At 41.0% G+C, this 13,217-nt stretch overlaps 1 protein-coding gene across 1 annotated transcript; it reads right to left on the bottom strand.

Moving 5' to 3' along the window:
• Positions 1-5,134: 5,134 nt before the first annotated feature.
• On the bottom strand, positions 5,135-11,244 carry stc2a (stanniocalcin 2a). The gene is made up of 4 exons (XM_046860117.1): positions 10,801-11,244; positions 8,302-8,444; positions 7,707-7,918; positions 5,135-7,148 (listed from the first exon to the last, which is right to left on the bottom strand). The coding sequence occupies exons 1-4, from the start codon at positions 10,943-10,945 to the stop codon at positions 6,815-6,817; spliced, it is 834 nt and encodes a 277-aa protein (XP_046716073.1). The 5' UTR covers positions 10,946-11,244; the 3' UTR covers positions 5,135-6,814.
• Between the last annotated feature and the right edge of the window lie 1,973 nt (positions 11,245-13,217).

Raw genomic sequence — 13,217 nt, 5'->3', positions numbered from 1 at the left:
TGGGTACAGTATCTCACAAAAGTTAGCACACCACTCACTATTTAGCAACCATTTTGGTAAATGTTCTGAAGATACAATAATATACAGTAGTAATTAAACTTGGATATATTTTAGAGTAGTAAATGTGCAGCTTGTATAGCAGTTTGGATTTACTGTCCTCTGAAAATAACTCAACATACAGCCATTACTCTCAAAATAGCTGGCAACTAATGTGAGTACAACCTAAGTGAACATGTCAAAACGGTGTCCAAACTGCTATCATGCACTGTCTTAATCCTCCTGGTTATGGAATTCATCCGAGCTGCACAGGTTGTTTTTGGGATCCTCTTCCATGCCTCCATAATGACATTACGGAGCTGCTGAATGTTGGACACATGGCGCTTCTCCACCCTCTGCTTGAGGATGCTCCACAGATGCTTAATAAGGTTTAGGTCTGAAAACTTACTTGGCCACTCCATCACCTTCCTCTTTATCAAGGCAGTTGTCATCTTGATGGTGTGTTTTGAAGCGTTATTATGAAATCTGCCATTTAGCCCAGTTTCTGAAAAGAGGGCATTGTGTTCTGCTTCAGAATGTCAGAGTACATGTTGAAATCCATGTTTCCCTCATTGAACCACAGCTCCCAAGTATGAGCAGCACTGTTGCAGCCCCAGACCATGATGATACCACCACCATGCTTGACTGTAAGCAAAAAGGTCAAGTTTATTTCTATAGCGCTTTTTAAAACCGACATTGTCTCAAAGCAGCTTTACAGAAATCAACAGTTAAGGTGAATGGTGTATATTTATCCCTGATGAGCAGCCGTGGCGACTGTGGCAAGGAAAAACTCCCTTATATGTTATGAGGAAGAAACCTTGAGAGGAACCAGACTCAAAATGGAACCCCATCCTCATTTGGGTGACATCAAGACTGTGATCATGGTCTTTAAGCAATACAGAATACAGGAGAGTGAGAAATACATGAGCACTGGAATGTAAGATTATGAGTAATGTTCTTTCTACAGTCTTATACAGTCTTTTGTGGTTATAAAACTAAGAGCTACTAAGCAACTCATAAAATGGCTCAACATTTGCGATCATTTTAGATCCAACACCAGCTTCTCCATGCCAGAGCCTTTAAACACTCAAAGAGGTCAAATGTCAAAACTCCAATTGGCACTGATACGTCTCCAGATGGTTCGTGATGTTTGCGGGGTCGGCATCTACTTCTCCACAATCTTCATAAGGTGGGACGTGACTGGGGCTGGAGCAACCTCAGGATGCCACAGGATGGGTAGAGAAAGAGAAGCAGTGGAGAGGAATTAGCGTAGCTGCTGTTCATGATATTAGCAGCACAAGTTAATAATGTGCATGTGATCAGATGTTCTGGAGCACAAGGTTATCATGTGATGTGTGTTATGTGTAGGCTTTGCTAAAAAGATACGTTTTTAATCTGCATTTAAACTGGGAGAGTGTGTCTGAGCCACGAACACTGTCAGGAAGACTATACCAAAGTTTAGGAGCTAAATGTGAAAATGCTCCACCATCTTTAGTGGACTTTGCTATTCTAGAAACTACTAGAATTCCGGAGTTTTGAGATCTCAGGGAGCGTGACGGATTGTAGCGTGTTAGAAGACTGGAAAGATAATTGGGAGCTAAACCACTTAGTGTTTTGTAAGTAAGAAGCAGTAGTTTGTAGTCGAAACTTAACAGGTAGCCAGTGTAGGGACGATAAGATTGGGGTTATATGGTCATATTTTCTCGGCCTTGTGAGAACATGAACGCATGGACGAGCTTCTCTTCATCAGATTTAGGTAACATGTTTCTCAGCTTAGCAAAATTTCTAAGATGAAAGAAGGCTGTTTTTGTAACATGGTTGATATGATTTTTAAAAGACAAGTTGGTGTCTAAAATAACTCCCAGGTCTTTTACTGTTGAACTAATAGTTACAGAACATCCGTCTAAATGCAGGTTGAAATTCTGGAGCTTCTTTGTACTGGTGTTTGGGCCGATGAGCAAAATCTCCGTCTTATCCGAATTTAATAATAGAAAGTTATGAGTCATCCAGTCTTTTAGTTCTTTAACACACTCTCAATTAAGCTGTATTGTCTGTTTTTTATGAGATATTTAGCTGGGTATCATCAACGCAACAGTGGAAGCTAATCCCATGCCTTCTAATAATATTTCCTAAGAGAAGCATGTATATTGTGAAAAGCAGGGGTCCTAGAACTGAACCTTGTGGCACGCCATAATTTACTTGCAATAACCTGGATAGCTCTCCATTTAAGTCTACAAAATGCTAATGATTAGACAGGTAGGATTTAAACCAGCTTAATGCCTGTCCCTGAATGCCGATGTAATTTTGTAAGCATTCTAGGAGAAGATCGTGATTTATAGTGTTGAAAGCAGCACTAAGATCTAGTAAAAACTAACAGAGAAATGTAGCCTTGGTCTGAAGCGAAAAACAGGTCATTAGTGATTTTAACGGACCTTTTAAGCAGACCTTTCGCTTCTGCAACCTCTAAAGCAATGCTGCAGCACTCGTGTCTGTTTTTTGAAGCCAGTTTCTGCACCTGACACACAGCACGAGAACTCGATTTCTTTCTCTTGCGAGGGCTGTTCGAAGTGGAACCCATCTTGGAAAACCTCTGTATGACCCTGTCCTCTGTACTGTAACTCAGTTTCAGGGTGTTATCGATCTTCTTATAGTCTAGGCCATCAAGATACACACATTTGTATGGTCCTGTCAAGCACACTAAAACATGAACATAATGAATATGACATGTGGCTTTCCATGGATAAACAACATACAGCTGTTATCACTTAGGGTGTACTCACTTTTGTTGCCAGATATTTAGACAATAATGTATATAATAATGTAAATATATCCAAGTTTCATTTCTTTAGTCCTGTCACTTGAGATATTGTTTGCTGAAATGTGAGGGGTGTAATATATATATATATATATATATATATATATATATATATATATATATATATATATATATATATACAGTATATATAATGACAAAAAAATGGTTAACAGATAGCATGTCATATTAAGCTTTGAACAACCTTAATATAGATTTTAATGGTCTTAAATACAAATCAACAACAAAAAAATAAACAAATGCTGTATATCTTTCTCTACTATATCAATCTCAGTTCTATTTAACATTTTATTATCAGGCCTGACATAGGATGCATCAGTGTAGAAAATAAAAATCCCAGTTTTAATTTTACATCAAATATTTTAATCATTATCACTGCCTTTGCCTTGTATACAAGAAGACTATAGAAGTGAATTTTCCTGCTTCTTGTCTTTCCATAAAGAGTTCACTGCAGCAAAGAAAGCAAGTACATGGTGGTACAAGTGATCTCAGAAGTGCATTTCTTTTATATTTACCATTGATTTGTTGTCAAGGCCATCAAAAGCTTTATATTTGCCAATTTAAAATTGGTACATTTGTTTGTTTGCTTGTTTGTTTGTTTTTGATCCAGATATTGATTTGAAGCTTTACATTTAACCTTTTCATAACCCGATAAATAACTGACAATGAGCTCCCATGAGCTTTTACAAAACCAGTTTTATTTTTGAAAGCCTTGTTTTCTTTGTAAAACAACATAAAAAAAATATAAACTCAATGAAACAGAAATATCAAGAGGAAAATAATATCTAGAGGAAAATATTTTTTTATCAATGACAAACAGTGACCTCAAGAGGGCAGTAATGCATTACTGTTCTTCAAACAAACCTGCTCTTTTTTTTTAACAGATCAGTGATACCAGAGTCTTTTAAGGTCAGTCTTGAGGTACTCAGAACGCATTTGCCTGTCGATTTAATCTAAAGCATCTTACTAGTGAACTTTAATCAGGTTCCTATCAGATCTTAACCGGTTGAAGGTTTAGGATCTTGATTTTGATAATTGAGGACTAGTTCTAGGCCTAAAAGTTTGTGAACCTTTGTCAAATAAGTACATATAAATGTAGATGAAACAATAGTTATAGCAACTTTGATGTCATGAACATCCCTACAAGTTTGATTTGGAAACTTCTGAGAGTGATTTGCTTTAGAAAGGTCTTTACATCACAAGTAAAATTCTTTCTTCTCATATCCCAGTGATGTTAGGAAGCTGGGGTCAAAGTACAGAGTCAGCCATGATACATTACAACTGGAGCACTGATGGTTAAGGGCCTTGATCAGAATCACAAAGAGTGGCAGCTTGGCAATACCGGGGCTTGAACCCCGACATTCTGATAGTTAACTCAGAGCCTTATTCACTGAGCTAGCGCTAGTTCACATCCCGGCTTGTTTTGAGTGTAAACCCGAGTATCAATGCTGAAGCTATAAATCTCTCACCTGTCTGGACTTCGAGTTACCCTGCATGTAACTCACCCCGCCAGAATGTGACATGTTCAGCTGACTCGTTGTAGAAAACTGGACAGAGTGTGAAGTATGACATCCCAGTAATAAGAGAATGTTGTGTGGTTGTAATAAAAAGCACGAGTGTTTACGCTAACTTGCTCCTGAATATAGGTTCCCAAACCTACTGGAAGGCTGACTGCGCGTCTTTGACGATCCAGACCAGATCCCCCACACCTCCAGTCCTGTAAATCCGAGACTTTTCAAAAAGGCCACTTTGTTGCGGCACTGGTCAGTCATGTTTCAGGTGCAGCCGTGCCCACCGGGGCCCTGTAAAGCCTGTTCATAGATCTGCAGCCCAATGACGGCACGGCCTGGGCCAAAACGTAGGGGAGCTTATTTACGATGAGACACACAGCGAGAGAGAGACAGAGCATTTTTTTCCCAGGCAGGCCTGTGGGATTCTGCAACAGCATGAAGGACGTGCTTGCTGCCATGGCATGGCTGGGGGCCAAGGCCATGCCACACACTCTGACAGCTTTATGTGCCAGTTTCGTGGAGCTCTCTTTAGATTATTGCTCCTGGATAGCATTAAGGCTTGCTGTTTTTCCCCTAAGAGAGAGCAGATTCTTAGAATCGGTGCCTGCTTGGACCCCACAGTAGCATGATTAATGCCTATGTACTCTGTGGTGTGAAATAATCACAGCTTGTGTGTAAATCCAGACGTGGTGTCAAGCTCACTTGGCCATATGTTTAAGTGTAAAATAACATTACAACAATGCAAATGCAGAAATTTAATAGCAAAACTGTCCAACTACTTTAATAAGTAGTTTAAATATATATTGCTTTATAATGAGTACTGATAAACCGACACTAAATACTGATGGATTTCAAGATTATCCAAACAAGACATGACTTGTCATTTGCCACAATATATAAGTACACAAATTGGGCAACATTCCAGACACATACAGTATAACATATGACCATATTATCTGTAATAATAAAAAAATATTTAATTGCACATCCTTAGAATACCTTTTATAGTATAAATGCATGAAAATGCAACATCACAGCCATAAATATAAAGGTGTTACACTGTCTTATCTGCATTATGTACATCCATTCTCCCTAGTTTTTTATAAAATGTAATTATTAGTTTTAACATTTAGTTATTTAATCAAGAATGCTCATGGTGCTCAACAGAGGATTGCATTAGCGATTATATAATTTCGTTCAAAACTAGTCAGGAAATCTAACAATAAAATGTTCACTTGTAACTTTTGCCTGTACTCAGTACTGCGGGCAAGTGGTGATATATTGCGACCACCAAAAATGGGCAAATTATGCAGTGACATGCATAATTGGTGCATTTTATTCTCCTATGGCTTTAGCAAAGGTGGTCTTTTCAGTGGTCGTGTCCATAATAACTTTCGCTTCTTGTGTAGACTTAACCTAGTTTCTAGGTCTTAGGCCAGTTTATTATGGCTCCAAACGCTGCCTCTTTTCAGTGGAGGGAGTGAGGGCTACTATTTTTTTCTACTTGGAACTGGTAGAGTTGTCTGAAGGGTTGGCTAGAACACAAGCAGCCTGGCTTTCCATGACACACTCTGTGAGCTGCTGCTGTTTTTGTGTCAGACTAATGTGTTTGGGGTAAATCCCAAATAGTGCATAAGTGACACACAAATGAGATAATCATAGACACTTCATCATTCTGGGACTGGTGAGTGACTGCGTTTTCTTTATGTTAGCAACTACAGTGTGTGTGTGTGTGTGTGTGTGTGTGTGTGTGTGTGTGTGTGTGTGTGTGTGTGTGTGTGTGTGTGTGTGTGTATATGTGCCTGATTTTAAACATCCTTGAATCATTTTTAACAAAAAAGAAATAAAAAAAACAATAGAAAACTATTTGTTAAAGAATCTGTTGCTTTTTTTTAAACCAATAATCTTGTTTATGTGCCACTCCTGGACTTTACTGTACTCTTTATATTTAATCAACAAGTATTCCAAAAAACAATACACACAAAAATGTTAAACCTTAAAAATAAAACAAAATATGTTACATATCTACAGTTTGATTGTAGTAGGTGAAATAAGGTAACTATTTATTTATTATGTATACTATATTACATATAGTTTATCTGTACTTCATACAATGGCTATATTTGTACAGGTTTGTTTAATTATAGATATACATGTATTTATATGTACATTTTATATTTAAAACATTGCATAAAGAATAAAATAAATAACTTAGAGGGGCAGGGGGTATGCTTAGGAAATAGAAACGCCATGTTAGAGTCATGTGATAAGAAACAAAAGAACCTATGATCTGCAGTATCAAAAATGAGCTACATCACAAATACCCTGCAAAAGTAAACAAACAGTCTGGGAGATCTGGAATGACCGCTGGAGGGGAAAAGGACAAGAGGAGAGCTTTACTGGGCCTGTTACTCAGTCTGTGCTTGAGGGATCTTCACCTCCGGATGTCGGTGTTCTCAGGGTCCTCCTGCTCAGCCATTGTGGCATCAAGGCTTGCACGCCTTGCACCCTGTCCTCGATTTCTTGGATGGGCGCTTGATCCCCCTTTGCCAGGCTTTTCCTTGTCTGCTTGACGCGGACCTTTTGGGTGCTCGTGTTGGCTTGCGTGGCGCTCCTGGTGGGCAAGGGGCGGTGGCGATGAACAGAAGCTCAGGCTGTGGCAGAGTGCTCCCCAGTTTTGCTCACACTGTATCCGCACACTTCTGCTAATGGCCTCCTTTACTTCTTCGCCACAGGCTAGTAAGATATTCACCAATTCTACATATGGCCTAAGAAAGAGAGAGAGAGAGAGAGAGAGAGAGAGAGAGAGAGAGAGAAAGCAAAGTTTGCACCTCCAGGACCATGTTGCAAAATACAAAACCAAATAGTGCACATTTTGGACCATGTGGAATTTCAGGACTTCTGGCAAAATGCTGGAGTTCTAGCTCTCTACGCAAGCAAGCCACTACACTGGTGGGTTATGTCACTGTACCGATGATAGAATGGACCTTCCATGAGACTCTTAAAGACCCATTTAACACTTCTGACTTAAGCCCTGCCATTATGCAAGTCTGTGCACAAACATAGATAATACAGTTTTACATTATGCTACTGTCTAGCTATATTTAGATGCTTATTTTTTACGATTTTAGAAAACAAAAATTTGCAAACGTTGGTTTGGACACTGTAGTCCTTTTCTTATGCAAATATAAGTGTAAAGAGATGTGACATTTAATGTGTCTTTGTTGGTTTGCTTGGCAGGTTCACTTAGCAGCACTCCATATAAAGGAAAGAACACGCAGGGAACTGGGTAGAAGACTGGCTTGTAACTGTGTGTGAGCACTCACCCTTTTGGGAGCAAGTCCTGGAAGTGGATCATTTCCACAATGACATTAACATTGTCCTTTGCCGCCGCACACAAGTTGTGCTTCGTGTAACATTCACGCTGGAGCTGGAACACCATGTCTTTTATGGCCAGACACTTTCGACTGATGCAGCTGAATTTGTGCCTCAGGCCATGGGCCATGCATTTCAGTGCATCTTTGATGAAAGACTTGCCCTGTAAACACACAAAACTCTTTTTTTTTCAGTTGCTTAAGTGTATGGCAGACCTCCTGAATAAGATACGATTTGGTAACAAATGCCAACATTGAAATACGGAGCGTTCTTAAGCAGAGGGCCCCCGTGCATCTGCTGGGATAACATGAGCCAGTGCAATTCCTGCAATGCGAGTTAAAAGCTCTACACAAAGTTTAAGGCCCCTCTGTGATGGAGAGAAGGTAGTGTCTTGAGGCTATGTTTCAGGCTGAAAGCTTTCTTCCCCGAATTCACCTGCAGCTCGTGAAACTGGAGCCGAGGCAGGGACCACCTGCCATTGGAGGGGGCATGACCTCAGTGAGAGAGCAGAGTCACACTTAGGGACCAAGAGACATTTTTCCTTACCTGAGAGTCAAACTTCCCAGCATTGTGCAAGAAGGTCAGGCAGATTTCCTGTAGTCCCCGGATTTCACACGAGTTGTTCTCGAAGCACTCGAACACGCCGCAGCCCACATCACCAGCATTCACTAGACAGTGTTGGATCTCAGCTGAGACAGCAGAGCAAGTGAGAATGTGATTTGTCACTTTAGTAAAAGGCAGACATTTGAGCCTAATCTTAAGATTCCTTTGAGCTTATCTCACAAATGCACTTTCAGACAAAACTCCAACCGTTCTTTTTACACAAGACTCCAACCTGCTAAAGGGCTTGCAGAGTTTAAGGCGAAATAAAGCTAATGGAATGAGTATTTATAAAGACCTAACCTTTTACCTCATATGCTTGTAAGAAGATCACTTGATGCCTAATTCAGGATTTGTTTCTCAACTGAAAACGTAAGAACTGTACTTAGAGGACAGATTTAGCACAGAGAAAGAGCATGCAGCTGAGGTAATTAAGGTATGCTATTAAAGTCAAACTGGGAGGCATCTGGCAGTGAGTGCTTGAGCTGTGGAAAAGCAAGGTTAACTGTATGGGGGGCAGGATGAAATTATGTTTATCTCACTCCAGAAAATGGCTGCAAACCTGCAAAAGAAATCTAATGACAATGTAGCAAGCCAGCAAAAGAACATCTAGCCTGGATGTGAACATGTGATGGTGGCTGGCATTGCCACAGCAATGGAAACATCTTATGACTCTAGCACATAAAAATGTAGAAGGGCTTGCATACTGCATATAGTCAAAGATCATGTCTCTTTTCATTACATAGACCACAAAACGAGCTCACATGATCATATTCTGGATTGCAAGACTGGCCAGTAAACCCAATTCTTATCAAGGTTTCATAATAGACCCCTGGAGATTCACCAGTTTGTCATCGTTTAAAGGTTCAGGTAAAGTAGAACCCTACAAGAGAGCGATATCCAGACAATCTGTTTGGAACCAAGTTAAAATCACAACCATGAACAAGTCATGGAAGCTATTTGTATAGGAATGTGTAGTTATGCACATAATTATGTTCTAACAGACATCATCAAAATCGCATTCTTATAAATGCATTCAATTAGTAAAACAAATTTAGATATATTTCAATAACGCTTGTCACATGAGTGATAAAACCAAGGGGTTATCTTCTGTAAACTTGCAGGTCATGTAATTTACTGTACTTTGTTAGTCTAACTGTGGTTGGATGATCTTTAACGGGTGAAAATACACTTTTGGTGAAAAAGGCGTTTCCTCACTTTGTCTCCAAGGTTCTATATGAAAATGAAGATGATTAAGCATCCAAGCATCCACAAGATTCCTCAGAACCATGCCACATGGGCTTTAAATGAACCATTAAACAGACCAGTGCATCTAGCTGCATTACAATCATAATTTGGTGTTGGATTCTATATGACTCAAGCTTTATATGACTCTATATGACTTAAGGCATTTCTTCTTTTAGATCGAAAATGCGCACGACGCCCCGTTTCTGCGCTGAGGAGGTCGTAATATAGCTGGTGCAATATAGTCCGTTATGAACCTCCGTGAACAGCAGCGCTCTGCGCGTGATGAGGATCGGCACGTGCGCCTGGGAAAAGTGAGCCTCCCGGTCGCTTCGCGCTGCTTGTGTTGGCGCGCGCGGGGGAATGCGCTCGGAGCGCGCGGGTCAGCCGCAGCCTTGCGTCGGGTTACAAGCGGCAGACTGAGAGGGGGGGGATTCTGCACTCATACACATACCCGCATGCATTGTACCCAGCCGTGTACGTGTTTGCTGTAAACCAGTTCCTGTTTCATGCGTTTCCAAGCGGCCATATTCTAAACGGAAGGATTTCGGAAATCGGTTTTTCTAAGTGTCGGTGTCGCGCTCTCTGAAAGTTATGCGTGGCGTTACGCGCGTGCAACGCGAAGGCTCGTTGCATCGCTCGTGCGGCGCGGGCGCGCGCGCCTCCGGGAAAGTTGTGCCGACCGAGATCTGGCTTGCGAGCGCGCGACGCTCCGTCGACACCGAGTTTCGCTCGACGTCCAAGAATAAAGCTGAGCAATTCCTAGAATGCGGACGCCTGTGGGGCTTTTGCAGAATGCAAACAGTATTACGAGGAAAAACGAAAAGCACACTCCAATAAACAGTCATAAAAACGCACGCGTCTACATTACCTCTCGTTCGCCGTACCTTGCGCCGCGCTATTAATAGTTTACGAAGCTATTGGATTTCCGCATCTACGTGTATTTACAGCGTGCTAGTCTTTCCTCGAGATCAGAAAACGCAGCGTGGCCATTTTCCGATCAATTAACCAATGATACGGCGGTATCAGAAGTACACGGCCGCGGAACGGGGCTGTTACGGTGTCATTTACCGCAGCCAGGAACGCTGCAGTGTTTTTGCGCAAAAAAAAAAAAATCTTTTTTTTTTTTAATTCTATAAACTCAGGTAACAGTAGTATTAGTAGTCATTATTCAGCCGAATGTGCTCTTTCGTGTCTTACCCGTGTTGTGCAAGGAGAGTCGTCCTTTCTGGTTCGGGCTCGCCGCTTTTTCCGGGTGACTCTCATGTGCGTCGGTAGTGTCTGTTCCCTCCGTCAGCGCCAGAACCGAGAGAACGAGCAGCGCCACCGCGAACCTGGCCAACATTTTCTCTCTCTCTTTCTCTCTCTCTCTCCCCCTCTCTCTTTCACTCTCTCTCTCTCTCTCTCTCTCTCTCTCTCGCTCTCTCTCTCTCTATCTATCTCTCTCTCTCTCTCTTTCTCGCTCTATCTCTCTCTCTATCTCTCTCTCTCTCTCTCTCTCTCTGTAAATATATATATATATTTTTTTTAAATTGTTATTATTATTTTCCGAGACACCTTGGATAATCGGGTCTCTCAAAGACGCGGAGTGTTTGTGTGTGAGTTTATGTGTGTGTGTGTGTGTGTGTGTGTGTGTGTGTGTGTGTGTGTGTATATATATATATATATATATGCTGGCGTGTTCTCTTGTCAGGAATGAGCGCGCTGAAACGGGATGGATGCTGCCTATATCTCCCGCGGCCCGACCTGTCAGTGGTGATGAATCGGTCGAGCAGGTGTTGTCACGTCGCCGCGGCCAAGCGACCAATCAGAAGCGCCGACAGTCACGGCCAAGTTTTGGGAACGGAGGGTGTGTGTGTGTGTGTGTGTGTGTGTGTGTGGGGGGTGTTGGTGTTGGTGAGGTGGGGTGGTTTAGGGTGTATGTATGTATGCATGTGTGTACGCACGCGTGTGTGTGTGTGTGTGTGTGTGTGTGGGTGGAGGTGCAAGGGGGTGTGTCCCTGGTGAAAGCTGCCCAGCGCGCCATAACAAACTAAAGCCGACTCGTGAAGCGTGCGTGGGGGCGCGTGCATATTTATCTCTCCCCCCTTAGGAATGCGACTAAAGTTAATTATTATTTTAATTGTTGCTGTTATTATTATTATTATTATTATTATTATTATTATTATTATTATTTGTATTTGTATTATTTTTATTTTTTATACTTTTTTTTTAAAGAATTCCGATTATGTTTCTAAAGATTACGATATAGCATATTGAAGGTCAGGAATTTCTTTCTCACTGCTACAGAGAGACACATGAATCCTCTTTATAAGAACATTTATGCTCTCTATATATTTATTATCATCACGTTTCAGCATGCAACAGGGGAAAAACTGCGCTATCTATCTATCTATCTATCTATCTATCTATCTATCTATCTATCTATCTATCTATCTATCTATCTATCTATCTATCTATCTATCTATCTATCTATTGCACACATCTTATGCATGGACTAAAATCTTAAAATCCACACCCATATGATCATCCGTGTAAACCACTCAAAGCCTCTTAATCCTAACGCGTATAGTAATGTCAACGCACGCGCAGAGATGTGGGAATAAGTGCCGTCGGTGTTTTGCATGCAGGATGACACACGTGGAGGAATTGTCATGGATGCCAGAAAGAAGGACTGCGCGCACATGGAAATGGACAGAAGGTGACATTTTACACCGCGTCGTCTCGGGAAAAAAAGTCACTAAACAACAGGCTTAATCATCTCCTGCCTCTATTGTGTCACTGTAGCCAGTGTGTGCCAAGTTCACACAGTGGAGAAAAAGAGGGCAACTTCGCTAATGGCTGGCAGAGATTGCATCATTCAAAGCCACCCCCACCCCCAAGGCAGCTGCTCCATTCACACACACATACACAAAAGCCATGTAAACGTGCAGCACCGGCTGACTGACTCACACGCACGCACACACTCAAACGCACGCACACAGACACACACATATACACACGTCAAATAGTCTGACGAGTTCTGCCAATAAAATATGGCACACCACCTAAAAGACTTCACGACGATGTGGTTTTGATATCACTTCTATTTCAAACTGCCTGGATGTGATTAAGCTATTAATATCCTGCACCGTGACTGAGTGTAATCAAATCTGCTTTTTTGAGAAGGTATGGCATGCTTGGTAAATCTTTTTCAACTAATATTCACGCTTTATTTATCTGTCACAGAATGAAGGAATGTGTGTTCCACACATATTAGGCAACACTATTCTTGTTCTCAGGTGGTGTCCTCAGGTGTACATCTTTTGTACCTGTAAAGAGGCCTATAATAAGAAATACCTACAAAAATAACTAAAAAATTACTGAAAGCACACAACTGGACCTTCTGAATCACTGATGAACCTTTAAAACTTTATTCTAATACAATTATATATATATATATATATATATATATATATATATATATATATATATATATATATATATATATAGATCATGACGATAATGCTACCACCACCATGCTTGACTGTAGGCAAGACACAATTGTCTTGGTTCTCCTCACCAGTACATCGCCACACATGCTGGACACCATCTGAGCCGAACAAGTTTATTTTAAT

This window comes from Silurus meridionalis, chromosome 10 (genome assembly GCF_014805685.1).
Source record: "Silurus meridionalis isolate SWU-2019-XX chromosome 10, ASM1480568v1, whole genome shotgun sequence".
NCBI lineage: Eukaryota > Metazoa > Chordata > Actinopteri > Siluriformes > Siluridae > Silurus > Silurus meridionalis.
Note: the sequence above shows the minus strand (reverse complement) of the source record. Positions and strands in the feature narration are given on the sequence as shown.